Here is an 18,056-nt window from a genome sequence, read left to right on the forward strand (position 1 = left end):
TACTGTTTTTAGCAGTAAACATTACAACAAACCATAGTTTCAGGTAACTCCCTTAAGGCAATACAGGAGGAAGTAAAAGTTGGTAACTGTTGGCACCCCTGCATAAGTCACATAAGAACACTATCTGGTCAAAGGTTTGTGCACACCTGAACATCACACCTTATAATGAGCTCCAATCTTCTGTAGACTATGTGGATTTGTGTTCACTGATGTTGTGTGGGAAGGTATGAGGTGAAATCAGTGTTCCAGTTCATCCAAAGGTGTTCATGTGGTTGAAGTCAGAGCTTCATGCAGGTGCAGCAGTTCTTCTACCTTAACCATGTAAAACCATGGAGCTTCATGGAACTTGTGTTGCATTTAAAGGCATTTTCATTCTGGATCAGGTTTTGGGCCTCTAAGGCATCATATACATTTAGGAGCTGCTTACTTCATGGCAACACTTTAGAAAAGAAGCTCTTATGGGTATGATGGTCAGGTGTCTGCATAATTTTGACCATGCCTGTATGAATTAATGTTTGTTTGAACAAGCAGAATCCACCTGCGTTACCTGTTTATTTAATTCATGACTAAAATATACAGCTAAGGATTTCATCACAGCGGCTTCCAAAATGTTGAGAAATTTCCATTTTGGTCTCCAGGCAAATAACATTTATTAAACCCATTGTAGACTTGATTTTATTTAGTTATGATATGCAGCACACACACACGCACGCACGCACGCACGCACGCACACACACACACACACACACACACACACACACACACACACACACACACACACACACACAAGCCCTTCCCCCATGCCCTTGTTTTGTCTACATGTGTGAGGTCAATCTGCTGCTTAAATAAACATTTTCATAAAGAAACTACTAGACCAAAATATCACTCAAACTGAAACCCACATGGATCCCAAATGTAGATCATCCAAGACATGGTTTGGTTTCCAAATTGGATACTTGATTACTTGATTGAATTCATCTACTTGATTCATGAGGAAAATTATTTAATAACAACACACTCACCCGCTAATCTTTTTATGCTAGCTGTGTGGTAGCCATACACTTAGCTTATTATCTCTCAAGCCTTGTTGAATGGAAATCTAACCAGGCATCAAACACAGTGGCATTCACAATAAATTGGAAATCATGTAGACCTGTTTTTGGATTTTATGGCATCATCGTCACCCATTTTAGAAGATTTTTTTAACGCTTACGAACGAATGGTACGCATGCAATTAACGATCATATGCAACTCATGAAAATTTCCACATGGCTAAAACAAACTTTGGAATGTTCTTCATTTTGTCAGATCATGTTTTCGGGGGATACAAAAGAAATAAAAGGAAGAAAGAAGCGCACTGTGATAGATGAGTCCCATTGGCTGCCAAAAAAAAAAGAAAACGTTTAAGAAGTAATGAACTTAATCATTCATTAGTATTGATTCATTCTTCTTTTTTCCCCCATTTTCATTAGAGGATTCAAAAATTCCTGTTTAGACATCTTCTTTTGTCAGGGATTAAATTCAGGAGTTTCACTCTTCACAACAGTAAACTATCCAAACCAGTGTTATGGTTAATCTAGTGGTTAATCTAATTAAAAAGAAAAAAAGGTAAAATCTTAGCTTCAAATCATTCACGAACAGATTTACAGTGATGCATATGACGTTTGGAGATAATGTTATCCTCGTCATGTGTAGAGCTCTCAGTGATCAGCCTGTTATTGGTCAATTCAATGTCCAACTCAATGCTCAAGCCTGAAATCCTCGCCAACCATTTGTAAAGTCCTGAGAGACTGCCTGGGTCGAATTACTGCTGTACTGAACAACGGTTTCTAATTGCAGTCTTTTAGGATGCAAGACTTGTAGGATATTTTTTACGTACGTAGAGTACAGTTTAGTTGGATTGAACCACAATGTTCATGTTTTTTGTTTGTGTAGGTAAGAACATACTGTAGCATGAGCACTCTGAATGGACAAAAAATTACTAAGTTTGAGGGCGTCCCAATTCTGATTGGTCTCTGAAAGTCTTGTATCTGATGTTCTGAATAAAAATGAGCCAAATAGTTGTGCTGTAGAGTTGCAGAGGTTACTGGTTTTATGCTGCAAACACCCAAAAGTTATTACTAATTCAAAGAACATAGTGTTATTTATGTACAGGTATTTAATAGCGCTTGCCCTGATTTTTTTTTTTCTTTTTCAAACCAACACACCCCACATCACATTTTATGCTTTTCGGGCTTTTAAGCAACTTCACACTCATTCAGATTACCAGATGAAATAGATTACAAGTGCTCTGGTACACCTGATCCATATCAGTGTATTAAAAAAAACTCTAAAGTGACTGCAATTAGAAACATCTGCCTGGAGGTGATAAAAAAAAAAAAGAAAAAAGAAAAAAAGAACAAGAACTTAATGTAAATGAGTTTGGTTCTCAATTCAACATGCGTTTGTGCCTTGCATCATTCATTCATTCATCAAGTTGACTTTTCTCTATGACATCTGTGTATACATTCAGGTAGCCTTCATTTCCAGATTTGGATTTCCACACATGGTAATCTTTTTTTTTTATTAGACAAGGGGTTTCCTTCATTGACTTGCTTTCCCTTGTGGCTGCACCGAATCCTTGATTACGAGTTGCGAATATTCGGCGGCCTCAAGCGCAACCTCAGGGCTTCTCAGATTTACCAGCTCGGCCTCCTCCACCTTTTCATCTTCCTGGTCCTCGGCTTGCAGCTCTTCAACTTCCTCATCCTCTAGCTCTTCTTCAGGCTCTGGCTCCACCTCTACGCCCTCACGGATTTTCTTTACGTAGAAGGTGAACGGTGGTACTCGGTAAGTGGTGATCCTTGAGCGGGCGTAAACCTTGTTCTCAGATTTGCGTGACTTCTTGATCTTCTCACGGGACACTCGGATCTTCTCTTTGCGCTCCTTGCTGGGTCTGATCTTCGTTCCGAGCTTGCCCATCTTCTTCCCAATAGTCACCCTGGTTTTCTGAAGGTTCTCACGAGTTCTGACACGCGTCTTCTCCAGGTTCTCTTTGGTTCGCTGACGGGTTTTCTCTAGGTTCTCTTTGGTTCGCTGCTTGGTCTTCTCCATTTGCTCCTTGCTGAAAGCTTTCTTGATTTCATCCACACGTTGCAGCCCGCTGCGCTTGATGCGTGCCACCCGTGATTCCTCCACGATTTCCTCGACCTCCACCACGTCATCTGTGCCTTGTTCTCCTTCACGCAGCACGTGTGCACCCTCCTCACTTACTGCTGCCTCGGGTGTCACAGTGGGCTTCACTGGCTCTTGTTTTTCCTGAGGGGCAAAAACATATGGAGAAAAACAAAAATCAGGAAAATGATAAATAACAACTGCATTAAAATAAAATGTCAGCACTCCATCAAAAATGTTTACTGAAACCCAACAAAATGAAAGAGAAATAAACGGTATAGAAAAAAAACATTATCCGTATAATCAGTATTTTTTCTAAGTGTGCACATTGAGAGTTTTCTGAACTGACAAGCAATTTGATTGACTTGTAAGACCGCCTGCTGGTTCAAGTTCTTGGATGTTCATGGTCCACACTTTGTGTATCTTTTTTCTTTGTATGCACGTAGATTTTAAAGAAATTGAGAGAATATTACCGTGTTTTGCTTTCAAAATGACTGATCCCACTTTTAATGTTTTAAAATCTTGGGTTATTATTCAGATATTCATAATAATGCAAACGAGTCAGTATTGCGTTCAGTATTGTACAGTAGCTACAGTTCAAGTCGGTCAAGTTCAAATCGGTGTGAAGGTCAAGACTGCTTTGATTGTCTGTTCAGTTTTATACATTTTAGTCTACAGCTGAAAAAAGCACAACACTAAATAGGATGCTAGTTAGGGGAGTTGGTAGCTCAGTGGTTGAAGGCATTGGATCGGAAGGTCACAGGTTTGAATCCCAGCACTACCGAGCCGCAACTGCTGGGCCCTTGAACAAAGCCCTTATCCCTCAACTGCTCGAGTCACTCTCGATAAGGGCTTCTTCCAAATGCCGTTAATGTAAATACTAAATCATGAGGCAAAAAACTTACTGACAGTTTCTTTAGTGGTAATTTTCACATTTGCACCGTATACAGTATTATTGTATTATATTTTGCACCTTTACACTCCCATAATACGTTTATTGTATATTTGAATATTTATATTAGACTTATTCATATACATTGCTATTTGCACTACTGGTTGGATGCAAACTGCATTTCATTGAGCCTGTGCTTGTTTACTGCACAATTACAATAAAGTTGAATTTAATCTAATCTAATCTAATCTAATCTAATCTAATCTAATCTAATCTAATCTAATCTAATCTAATCTAAACCTGTAACACTATCATTGATTTTCCTCCTCCGTTATTGTAATTAAATAAGTGTGTTTTGAGTTCAGGACATGCTATTAGGTTCATGAGCTACTATTACGTGTAATAAAGAAGAAGCTTGGGGTGAAAAGAATTATTGTATCGGTATTAGGATTGTGCTGAAGAGCTCCACCTAGTGGGTATAAAAAAAACCACCACATCATGTTAAACTGCATCATGGACACAACCTCTCCTTCCACACAAACCATTTACCTTTCAATATAATAAACAGTAACTGTACATTTAACACTACAGAAGTACACAGACATGTCACATCTTTATAAATCAGATTTTTCATTAAATATGTCCACAGTATTGAAACTGACCAACTACAGACTTGCTTGTGTCAGTTAATGCAATAGATCTGGAGCTGTAAATAAGCAAAGATCTCACACACCTGTAAGGACTTTCTTTAGTCTGATAAACCAAACATTCATCAGATCAAATGAGAAACTATTTCTGATCCCTGGCCACACAGATGTATGCGGGTTTCCTTTTATCAAGAAACTGAGATGGCTGGAAGAGAAAAGGAAGAACTGAAAGTGTCTATGAGAATGAAAGTACTACATGGTGGTAATGGTGGTCATATTGTGCTCACACACACACACACACACACACGCACACACAAGCACACGCACACACACACACACACACACACACACACACACACACGCACACGCACACACACACGCACATGCACTTACAACCTTATATAATTAGTAGAACATTTCTATTCTATTAAACATGCTAATTAGAGGAAGAATATGCGTAATTGTTAATTACTCTCTAGTATGTTATTCTTTTCATAATAAACATTTTGACATGCTGAACATCTATTTTTATCCATTTATAATTTCATTCAAATCTATAAAGCATCCATAAAGCAAGTTAGTTTCCTTTGTTGGAAATTGTAGTTACAGCTGTTACAAAACACTGACACTGGAGACTTTTTTACACAGGATGTGAAATACACACGACTTTACAAATAACATCACCATATTGTGCACCATATTGTTAAACAATAACATGTTCGAGTGAGCACATCTATTACTTCATATATTTATAGAGCTTGAATGAAGGTTCACATTCAAATAAATGAGAGAATTCAACAGTGCTGTGGGAAAACATGTGTTTCATTTCCAGTGCTATGAGTGAAATATAGTATATGGACAAAGGTTTGTGGATACCTGAGCATAAGATTTGTATCCACATTTAGTCCCCATTTGCTGTAAATAACCTCCACTGTTCTGATAAGATGTTCCACTAGATTCTGGAGTGTGAAGCTTTGTGCTCATTCTGCCACTTAATCAGGTACCGATGTAGGTGAGGTGAGGAGGCCTGGGGTGTAGTCAACATTTCAATTGGGTTCAGTAAGGTTGAGATCAGAGCTCTATACCAGGAGATCTTCCACTTCAATGCATATAAAGCAGATCTTCATAGAAATGGCTTTGTGCACAGGGGCATTGTCATGCTGGATCAGGTTTGGGTTTCTCATTTCAAGTAAAGGGAGAATATCACGCAGCAATATCCAGAGGAATCGCGTATATTTGTGCGCCTCCAAATTTGCGGTTTGTAGAAGAACTAGCTAAAAAAAGTCAGGTGTCCCAATACTTTTCTCCAGACAGTGTATTTAATTTATAAAAAAAAAAGAAGTTTTAAGTCCCTACGCCATATGCTTCTGAACCAAAGACAAATGCTCCATCTGGTGGTGAAAGCTGGAACAATCCTGTCACCTTGCTAATAATACTGAAATATCACTATGAATGAGAACCTCTCCCTCTCTGTCTCAGTCCTCAGGGTCCAATAAACTAGCCTCGATTGCCTTATGTGGAGTTCTGCCCAAGTCCAAGGTGTGTATGCGCGTTTGCGTGTTTATTTTCGGTTTGCCTTTCCCACACGCAGGATTCCATCTGTCCCATTCCCTCATTCCCTGGACATGATCCATCACTTCAGAGCCTCATTCCCTCTGGAGCAGCCCTTGACCACTATCTGCTCCTGCACCCTAATGAACACTGTAACAGCTGGCATCCGTGGAGACAGATAGCTCTAGTTTTGAGCGTTTGCCTAAAGAAACAAAGCGGCATGTGGCACGCAGTGTAGCAAAGAAGCTCAACAACTAGTGTGAAAAAGAACAGAGAAAATTTTTTTTCACAATGCTTCGTTTTCTTTTCTATTGTCTCCAGAACAAGAGATCTGTCAAGAACATCCACAAAATACCTGTTCGGATCTCAAAATTGATCTCAATGTCAAGATCTTCAGGGGGTCGTAGTTCATGGCGTCACTTCTAAAGCTCGAGAATTTTAGCATGAATGGTTTAATAGGCATTTGCACTCTTTTTTCTTCTACGTGTGTCTCTCTCTCTTCATATTTGAGACTTGCCAAAGCTTAGCAGGTGCACCTTGTTTTCGAAATCACTGAGCAGAAAATGGACATACACTTTCAGAAAGCGCTGACGTACTCATCTTCTGATGGATTACACTAAAACATCTCACCGAAAACTAAGCAAGCACTTTAATTGAGGCAAAGCGATCCCCTGAAATCCAGCCCATAATAACCCTGATGGCACATTAAAGCTAAACAAATGCTATGGCTATTAAAGGCAATAGCTCACACTACATCAGAAAGACACGCTAAGAGCAATCAGCAAGGCAATGACAGATTGACAGCCGCCCATGTAACCCGTTACCCATGACTACTTGCAGCAAACATGAAGTACACAAGCCTGCGTGTATGCGCAACATTACTTTGTGTACGGTACATTGACAGGCAAATCGAATTAATTATGGCTTCTCAATAGGTGTGTGTGTTTTTGTGTTGCGTGAGAGAGAGACTGTGAGGGACTGTGGCTTCCTGGGGTGAAAGATGAAAGGAATACTGAAGATGAATGAGAGAGCAGCTGCTCTGGGATGTCCAGCTCAGCGCCACAACCGCATACTCGTATAGAACGGCAGCTTGTTCACTCACGCCGCAGCTTCAATTCCCAAATCGAGCAGCATTGTTACATTTATACCGTTTTTCCTCATTTACATTAGATGCGCTTTTTTTTTTTTTTTACTTATACAAATAACGAATGCACATAGATACCAGCGGTGTAGTGTATAGCGGTGGTGCACAGTTAGGAAGTAAATGTAATTAGTTACTGTGTTTGAGTCGTTTTTTCACGTGTCTGTACTTTTCTGAAGTATTTCCATCGGGGGAAACTTTTACTTTAACTTCACTACCAGTGTTGTGCTAGTTACTAAAAAATAGTAACTAGTTACAGTTACTTCATTCAAAAAGTAACTGTTACTTTGTTGATTACTTTCACCAAAAAGTAATGCGTTACTGTTAAAAGTAACTTTTTAGTTACTTTTTTAAAGAACGTCTAATGTTCCCATTAATGCCCTTTTATGCGTTATGATCTATACAAACACAAAACTGACTTAAGCACAGAGTAATTTTTAAACACTATTTTATTAAAGTCAGACCAACACAAACTGAATATATCACAATGATTTCTATAATAAATAACAAAACAAGCTGAATAATATATATTTACAATCAAAAACTAAAGTGGCTTCTGCTGTTGTGTTGAGCTCTTAAACATGTTCCTTTCACAGCTGAAGTATGAAAACTATCAACAATGTAGAACAGAACACCGGGTTAGCTTCTAGCTTCTAGCTCCTCAGGCATGGAGTTCCTGGAGGAGCTTCAACAGATTGGAGTTGCTGCTTATCGCAGTAGATACGAGCTTCGAACCAGAAAGACACAGCTTACATTTGACTTAAAAGTTTTTGCCTTTATACTCAACTAAAGTGAAATAATGAGCATATTTCCACTTTGAGAAACTCGTCTTGCTCTCGCCTCGACTCGCCATTACTGCCGCACAGACCTAAATATACGGAGACACGCCCACAGTGCGTATACAGAGGGTAATCCGGTAATCCACCAATCCTACAATGCGACGCTGCTGTAAGCAGGTTAGACTGTAGTCTACACTTCAGATGAAATTAATTCATTTATAAAAGTAACGGGTAACGCACCATACGGTAACGGTAACGAAGTTACTTTATTTTAAAAAGTAACGCGTTACAGTATTAGTTACTGTCAAAAGTAATGCGTTTTGCCCAACACAGTTAATCCCCAACACTGTTCACTACATTTCGAAATCAAATATCGTACTTTTTACTCAACTACATTTTACGAAATCAGTCGTTCCTTTTCTGATCTGGTTTGAAACTTGTTTTGATTGGTCGGTATCTACTGTACTTAGCACAAACATACAGTTTAGCATCAGTTCAACAGCAAGCAGAACATTTTGTGAGCAATAAATGATGGAAGAAACTCCTGACTCAAACTCGCCACAACACCCGTGGGTTTATTTTTCACGATTACTTATATGTTGAAAAGAAGGTTTTGGCCTCATGGTAATTTGAATAGATATCAATCAGGGTTTGACTCATTAATATTCATTCTATTAATAGATTTTTGTGCTGAAAGTAACAGAGTCTTTTCACATAAACTGAGTTGATTAAGCAACAGTCTTGTGATGAAAATGATAATAGGAAACAGTATAGCCATAATAAATCGTAGTACTTTGAATACTTAAATAGTGCCTCATACATTTCATCTCATCTGCAATATCTCAAATCCTCAATCAGTCAATCTCAATCTTTTTATTTGTTATATTGTTACTAATATTGTTAATGGTGTTTTTCGGGCGTTCTGAAATTCTTTTCTGTATGCTTTTCATATGTATTATGTGGCACATATGTACACATACATGCTGAAATGAGGGGACGGAAATCCTTAGCGTTTCTGCATGATAAAGAAATTGGAGCGCTCTAAAAAAGATCTATAGCAGACGGCAATTTGAACACTTGTGCCAAGTCAGTCACTGGCTACACCCGCTCTCTGGGCGCTATATTAAGCCTCTGGTATTGTAATTGGAGCTGGCTGCCATTTTAACACTACCTCTGCAGACGGTTTTTATAATGGCAACCTGACATAGGCTTTTTACCTGACTAGAGAATAATATGTGCTTTAGTACGTTTTTGTTGCACACGTTACAAAGTGTTACGGGGATAAATGGTGCAAGATGCGCAGAATTGTGGAAAGGGCGAGAAGTTGTATGAGGACAACTATCTATTGTTGGGACAGGCATGTCCCAGAGTGCATTACCTTAAGTCATAAAAAGTGCCAGCTTCCTGCTGCCCGGAGCAAGCATTCATAGAGTTCACACGCCAGCACATAAAAACAGAGCAGTATGCATTCTGTCTTTCTGTCTTTGTTAAAATATATACAGTTGAACTATATTTGCTATAAGACGTATGATTCTTTTGGACAGATCTGCAGACAGTTGTTGATGACAGAAAACAATAGTTAGGTAGGTTTGAAGTGACAGGAAGGCAACAGTAACACAAATAACTACTCTTTACAACCACGAGCAGAAAAGCAACTCAACAGCCGAAGGTCACGTTAGATTCCAATTCTGTGAGCCGAAAACAAGAATTTGAGGCTACAATGGGTACAGAATCAGAGAAACTGGGCGGTTAAAAAAAAAAAGTGGTTGTATGAAATAAATATAAATCGCTCTGGACAAGGGTGTCTGCCAAATGCTAAAAACGTAAATGTAAATGTAATGTAATGTATCAGTTTATGCATTCAATCTGCTTGTGTCAATAAATCACGCTGGTGGGGGCTGTGTAGCGGTGTGGGGAATGTTTGGCACACATCATGTCCCTAAATCCAATCAGGTGTAAGTTACAGAATATCTGAGTCTTGCTACATCTTGTTGTAACATCTGATATACCGTATATGTACAGTATGAGGATGATATGCAAGAGATGAGTCATGTTAAAATGGTTCAGTAAACAGGATCATTTTAATGACAATGGCTTTTCCAGAATCCCTTTGGGATGAGGTAGGATGGGTGGGATGCTGCTGACAAATCTGCATTCAACGAAATAAAGTCACGATGGTCTGAAATCTCAAAGAAATATTATACATACATACTGGCACTGGATTTCCCAGTGGTCACTGCAGCTAATAGGTTTCGAATATGTTAAGAGAAATGAAGAAATGAAGCATGTCAGATAGCAGTATAAATGCAGTGTAAGCAGATGTAGCACTTATATTTGTCAAGTGTTATAGATTAGAATGTGAAGTGAGCTGTCATTATCTTACACATGACAGCATTCAGGAATGTGTACAGAAAGACCACAAGTGCTTGAGCGCCTTCTATTCCATCCACGGTCTGTACAAGTGGTCTTTAGTCGGTATGTAAGAATCATTAGAAGCCATACTGATTTGTTTTTCTTAAGGAACAAATCTTATTTGTAATAGTAATCCAATGCAGGATTATTAATCATCATTCATAATAATTCATTGTTGATTTAGGGTGCGAGTTAAGACATTAGTGGCCATTATGTGCGTGGGAAATCATCTGTAGAAACTGAAACTCTGTCCCCCACATTTCATTATCTCAGCTACATTGTTATACAGATTTCATAGATTTCTCACACAAACACACACTTGGATAGGCAAGTCTATTTTTATCTTCAATTAGTCACTGTGGTCTCCTGCTTCATCCTGTCTAACAACTTTGTTTGCTATTGGTTTCTACCGAGCTTCTTTTCATCATTCCGCTTGTCTCTTAGCTTCCGAAACATCCATTCATTCAAGGGTAATGAAAACATTAGATTAATAAATAAATATGAAGTTTGTTTGCAAAAATATCTTTGCACTTAGCAGCGTCTCTTTACAAATGTGGTGAGTGGAAAAGTCTCTCAGAGCAAACAACTCATCTATTTCTTATCGTTTATAGTCTATAGTAAACCAAAAATTAATTCATGAAGAGATGTTTCAAACAGAGTTTAAATCAGAAATTCATTCTTTGTTGCTGTAAATAACAAACAAACACAAAGAAACTTATTGATCACACCAAAGATCATTTGAGCAGAAGTTGACGCTAAATGAATTCTTGCTCTCTTAAAAGGTGCACTTTTTAATAGCACCTACACCTTCTACTACAATACATGGGCAATTTGAGGCTATTTAGGATTCGCCCTGTAACCAGGCAGATGTTTTTTTGATAAAACTCAGCCAATCTGTTTAATTCTTTTGTCCTGGATGGTGTCTAAAAGAAAAATAAACGATGCAATATTTAGTAGTATTTACTTTAGCTAGCAAATATTAGTATTAGACTTGGTTTTGACGTCAGCTACCGATAACCTAAATTATAGGTACCAATAAAGATACAGTTTAAAAAAATAAAATGCACAGGCAGTCCAGAGCTCACTCCGTACAGCCTCTAATACTGTTGATCATTTGTAAAGTTAAGTTTAGCCCTAAACATGGCTCGTTTTGTGTTTGTAGTATCGAGTGTGGCTGCTGATGATCCAGGCTTAATTATAAAGCATCCGTTTCAGAGCAGCGGTCTTCTGCAAGCGACCTGATAGAATGCAGCTATAACAGGACCTGAACGAACACTCGTGGCACGGGGTCAAACCTGCACATAATCTCCAACAAAGCACCACGCACAGTATTCCTTACAGCAGGCTGACAGAAACTTGTACAAAACACACTCCCACATACATCTGGCTAAACCTGACACTGCAACTGGTGCAATAAGTCAAGCATGTTATGTTAGAGTCAGAAGCCTGTTAATACACAGAAAACCTGGTCTTGGTGTGGTTGTTAGATTTCAAAATCTGATTTCTTGAAAAATAAAATTTTAGCTTTCTGGTTTCGGTGATCCTGTGCACACAATAGCCTCAGATTCAATGTCTTTGCTGACAGGAGTGGGATCTGACATGGTGTTCTGTTTCTGTGGCCCAGTAACCCTCTAGATTCAACATATTCTGGGTTATGTGATGCTTTTCTACTCACCACAGTAATAAAGAGTTACCAAAGTCCTCCTGTCATTTCAAACCGAACTGGCTATTTTCTCAGATCGCTCTCATCTACTGCTCACTAGATGTTTTTCTTTCAGCGTTCTGTGTAAAATCCCAGTAGATTTTGAAATTACTTAATATAAACCAAGCCATGGTCACTGAGATACATTTTCTTTCTTGCTATTCTGATGTCTAATGTGATTCTATCTATCTATCTATCTATCTATCTATCTATCTATCTATCTATCTATCTATCTATCTATCTATCTATCTATCTATCTATCTATCTATTTTAGTTTAGTCTATTTAGTTTCTATTTCTATTTTAGTTTCATTGTAAATTCTCTCTATATATTTTTAATGCAGTTCTATTTAGTTCTATTAAAATTTGTGTTAGGTGCAGCCAGCTTGTGTTTTCAGCAGTCATACATTGTAAAAGTATTCAATATATTCATACTTTATGGTTTAACTATAGCCACTTTAAACTGTGGGGTTTTTCTTTGAACATGTGTTACTGAGCACTAAAATATAAAACATCATCCAGAGGCAGTATTCCAGTAAATTCTCAAAGGAAACCGTATCTCGTATTTTGAAATGAAGACTTATCTTACACCAACGTATTTTCAGTTAGGTAATCCTAAACTAGTAAATAATCTTATTATTAGTCACATCTGTTACCTAGCAACCGATGATGCATGCACAGCTGCTGGACGCAAAACGAAACCCCATCAAAGTGATGGTACATCTAAACTGGCTCTCCTGTTTGATATATAGTCAAGTATAAAGAGTGTAAAACACATTCCATACCACTTACATAGTGCACGAGAGAACCGTTCGAGATTTAGCCATAGTGCTGGGAAAAAAAGCAGAAGATTATTGGTCTCTCATAAAAGCCATTGATCCACATTGTGTCATTTTGGTCAGCTTCGTATTAAATATCCAAATTTCACCAAGTTGCTTAAAGGTTTGAATGTATGTAACATTCGGGACATTTCTACTTTTACATATTCACTAAAAGGAAGTTTTTCTTTTTATCACAGTGAGTCTAACGATTGCCCAAGGGGCACCAATGATGTATTATAATGTAAAAGGTCAGCGCTCCAATTACAGCCAGATAAAGCTGTGTGAAATGTTTCTGCTCGTTAGTTTCCTCACAGTGGAGACCTTCCCATCGTGCCCTCGCTCTTACTGTCTCAAACGCAACCTGCCACCCAGCAGGGGGCCAATTTTACAGAGATAATTTACGTAGACCCCGTGTCTGCAACTGGATACCAGTTAAAATGCCAATAGTGTAATGTGTAACCTCAGTGGACATTCCTGAGCAGAGCTCAGAAAGTACGAGTGCACAAACACATGCAAGTGCAGCTGGAACTGACGTTCCCAATCTGGCACTCCCAGACGTACCTGCACATTCACTGGTGTCCACATGTCCATGATATTTTTCTTATTTAAACATTTAAAGTGTTTGTTTTTTAACAAATCGTGAAAATCTCTCAGTGACTGATACACTTTTATTCCATTATCATTTTTTTTTCTATTTAGAGTTCAAACAACTAATCGAGGTTATGAGCGTAAAAAGAAAACCATCAACAGTCACGGCAATATGTCATATATGGCATATATGTATGTATGTTGTTATACTACACAATGAAGATAACACAAGTTATCAGGTACAGTCAATTTGAAAATAAATACGTTTTAAGACTGCATTGCACTTCCGGGTCCTTACTTAGATGTGTTTCTACATGTTAGAGAAAACAAATGCCTGTATAAAATAAAGCTGTCTTGAAGATCTAAGTCCATGTGCAATAACTTTTGCTAAATTACCAGTTCTGACTGGCTATATAATCGGGTTTTCCTTGCTAATTCAGGATTGGACTAGCATTTAATCCAGTCGCTGACATAATTGTCAATGGTCAATATTGGCTATATTACGAAATTATTCTATTTCTAAAAACGTTTTCAGACTAACAGGCAAACCTATAAAGACTGAGAGATGATGCAAAATGGTACAATTATATTTACTACATTAAAACTGAATGAAGCAAGATTTTTTATAAAGATCTCGGCAATTTTTCCACTCTATCTGGCAATACTTCCACGTAGGAAGTCACAACTCACAACACTCACTTTCAGCAATTCACCCTGAACCCAATTTTTTTTTTCAGTTTCCAATCTTAAGTTTTAAAAGAAAAAAAAAAACTACCGTAATTTCCGGACTATAAAGCGCACCCACATATAAGCCGCACCCACTGAATTTTACAAATATTTTTATTTTGAACATAAATAAGCCGCAGTCTACACTAATGTACTTTACACAGACTTTAACGAAAGACACGTTACACACATTTTAACGGGTGAAATATGTTGCGCTTCCTTTAGGAGCATAGCGGTATTTTGGGAATAGCATGCCACTGCATTTTTCCAGTATTACTGCGTGTGTTCAAGATGAGGATTATGTGCTTATTATTTTTTGATGCTTATTTCTAAGTTTCTTTGACTAACCCGTAACGCTGTTGCCAGGAAAAATAAAAAAGCACGAGTTTTGGAAACCTGTCTGTGCTTATATGATTTCTGTTGCAACTGGAGTTAGCAAACTCTCCCTTCACCCAGACTCAACGCGTTACAACGGCTTGTATCTAAACAGTAGCCGACCAAGACAGTCATTGTTCACTGTCTTTCTCCTTCCTTTCACAAATATTTCTCTCGGGAGTTTATCTTTTGGCATCGTTGTGCATTTAAAAAAAATCTTTTTTTTTCCCGATGCCGTGAGGTGCATTTTTTTGTTTCTGTTCGAAAATTTCATTAGTCTAATGTTAAGGGTGTTCAGTTTTTTGGCTTGAAGTTTGTGAAACCAGGAAAAACCCAGGAAAAAATCCATAAATTAGCCGCTTCGTTGTTTAAGCCGCGGGGTTCAAAACGTGGGAAAAAAGTAGCGGCTTATAGTCCGAAAAAAAACGGTATTAAAGTATAGAAATCTTCAAATCTCTTTTCAAAGTTCCTCTGGCCTTACTGGGACTATTCTCTGGCACTAGCACCATTAACCAGCATTGCAGACATTACCGCATTCTGAGCTATACTTAGCCTGTCCATGAGTGGAGAAAAGTGAAGGGAGGAGCGTTTCTTGGTGACGCTTTCAGGCTGAACGCCACCCAGCACTTTATTCTACCCGATTTCAGTTCGCTTTCCAAACACTTGCAATCCAACCCGCTCGGGTGACACTTAGTACTTACTACTGCACGCCAAAGAAACACGCATTAATTCATCCGACTCCAAACGCCTCGACATGTGTCTGGACCAGTCTTTATGAGATTAAATATCAGAGGAATGCTCGAGACTGGGACGTTTATGCTTTAAATATTTGCTATTCTATAAAAGGAAACATGAGATAAATTAATTTCTGAAGATTAATAAATCTAGAGGGCAGAGATTTAGTAACAATTAGGGAATAAAACATGACATTAGTAAATAAAACATAAAACAAAGATGAGTTGCAAAACATTTATCTGCATATTCCAAAAGGTTTTATTTCTATGAGATTGTATTGATTGATCGTTACGTTTGATATATTGGAACATCCACAAAAACACACACTTTTTATTATCACAGGTATAAAGCAATACTTGGTGTGACATCTGGAAAAAGAATGGAATACAAGGAGACGTGGTGGCGGAATGAAAAAGTGCAGGAGAGCATAAGGAGAAAGAGGTTGGAGAAACAGGATTGGGATCGACAGAGTGATGAGAAAAGTAGGCAGGAGTACAAGGAGATGCGGCAGCAGGTGAAGAGGGATGTGGCTGAAGCCAAGGAAAAGGTATATGAGGAACTGTATGAGAAGTTGGACACTAAGGAAGGAGAAAAGGATTTGTACTGATTGGCCAGGCAGAGGGGCCGAGATGGGAAGGATGTACTGCAAGTTAGAGCAATAAAGGATGGAGAGGGAAATGTGTTGACTAGCGAGGAGAGTGTGTTGAGAAGATGGAGGGAGTATTTTGAGCAGCTGAGCAATGAGGAAAATGAGAGAGAGAGAGAGAGAGAGAGAGAGAGAGAGAGAGAGAGAGAGAGAGAGAGAAGGTTGGATGGAGTGGAGTTATTGAAGCAGGAAGTGTATAAAATTATTAAGGAGGAAGTGAGAGCAGCAATTAAGAGTATGAATAGTGGAAAGTCAGTTGGACCAGATGATATACTGGTAGAAGCATGGAGATGTTTAGGAGAGATGGCTGTGGAGTTTTATCCAGATTGTTCAACAAGATTCTGGAAGGTGAGAAGATGCCTGAGCAATGGAGAAGAAGTGTATCTTTAAGAATAAGTGAGATGTGCAGACCTGCAGTAACTACAGGGGAATTAAGTTGATCAGTCACACCATGAAGTTATGGGAAAGAGTAGTGGAAGCCAAGCTGAGAGAAGAGGTAACCATCTGTGAACAGTTTCATGCTGATGAAGAGCACCACAGACGCATTATTTGCTTTGAGAATGTTGATGAAGAAGTATAGAGAAGGTCAGAAGGAATTGCATTGCGTATTTGTGGATTTAGAGAAAGCGTACGACAGGGTGCCGAGAGAGGAGTTGTGGTATTTTATGGGGAAGTCAGGTGTGTCAGAGAAGTATGTGAGGGTGGTGCAGGACATGTATGAGGACAGTGCGACAGCAGCAAAGTGTACAGTAGGAACAACAGACTGGTTCAAGGTGGGGGTTGAACTGCATCAGGAATCCGCTCTGAGCCCTTTTCTGTTTGCAGTGGTGATGGACAGACAAGGTCTACAGGAGTCCCTGTGGACTACACTGTTTGAAGATGATATTGTGATTTGTGGAAAGAGAGGAAAGACATGGGGTATATCGGTAGAAGAATGCTAAAGATGGAGCCACCAGGAAAGAGAGAAAAAAGGAAGACAAAGGAGGAGGTTTATGGATATGTTGATGGAAGACATGCAGGTAGTTGGGTTGAAAGAGGAAGATGTAGAGGACAGGGGGGTATGGAGACCCCCCTGCTGTGGCGACCCCTAATGGGAGCAGCCGAAAGAAGAAGAAGAAGAGAAGCACCTTGTGACTTGAATGATCAATAATTATAACAGATGATTTATAATGAGCTTCGGAGCAAAAATAAAGCTCCAAAGTGTACAAAAATGCCTGATTTCCACAGCCTCCGGCATTGTCCAACAATAATAAACAGCTCTTTTTAACTGTTATAACATGTTTTACTGTTATGCTGTAAAACATTTTTTATATCCTTTTATAAAACATTTAACATGTAGTGAGTGCTTTTTGCAGTCTGGAGATATCGGAATATACGTCTTCACATGTGCAGATTTCACAGGCTATCCATGAAAAATGTGACCACATGACCTGCATGATCTCTATATATTTTAACTATGTAGGTTGTACAGATTGGGAGATCCAAAAAATAAAACTAAAATTTTTTTTATTGACAAAAATTTCTCTTTTAAAAAATCTCCATGGTCTGCATTTAAGGAATACAGACTGACACCATGGCTTTGTGTAACACTGCTAAATAAAAGCTTGGGATAATGTAAAGGTCTGGCATATAAAACTCTAACATGATCCATCTGATAAGATGCTGGTCAGTGCGTATCCAGGGAAAAATAATATTTTAGGAAATTCCAAGTTCGAAACACTTCTCCTGTAAAACCCTTATGATGTGATAAGGTGATTTATACACACTGTGGTTACGGTTACACTCGCATGCTATAATCAGCAAATCTAAATTCTTACGGCTGCAGGACTATGCCTTTCCAACACGATATATGGCAGACAAAATAGAAGTGTCTTCATCCTACACCGTCC

General features: G+C 38.6%; 1 protein-coding gene across 2 annotated transcripts in view; it reads right to left on the reverse strand.

Annotated features, from left to right (window-relative positions):
• Positions 1-715: 715 nt before the first annotated feature.
• cavin1a (caveolae associated protein 1a) overlaps positions 716-18,056 on the reverse strand; it is a 21,809-nt gene continuing 4,468 nt past the window's right edge. The window contains exons 2-3 of one of the 2 annotated variants that reach the window (XR_014537673.1): positions 1,535-3,297; positions 716-1,446 (exon numbers count right to left, since the gene is read on the reverse strand). Coding sequence is in view for 1 of the 2 variants with exons in the window: in XM_083567401.1 (XP_083423527.1) it covers positions 2,584-3,297 (714 nt within the window). In the remaining variant the exon portion in view is untranslated. Of the gene's footprint in view, positions 3,298-18,056 lie in introns of both variants that reach the window. The other variant, XM_083567401.1, reaches the window with a different exon arrangement.

The sequence above is a fragment of the Silurus aristotelis genome, assembly GCF_946808225.1.
Source record: "Silurus aristotelis genome assembly, chromosome: 17".
NCBI lineage: Eukaryota > Metazoa > Chordata > Actinopteri > Siluriformes > Siluridae > Silurus > Silurus aristotelis.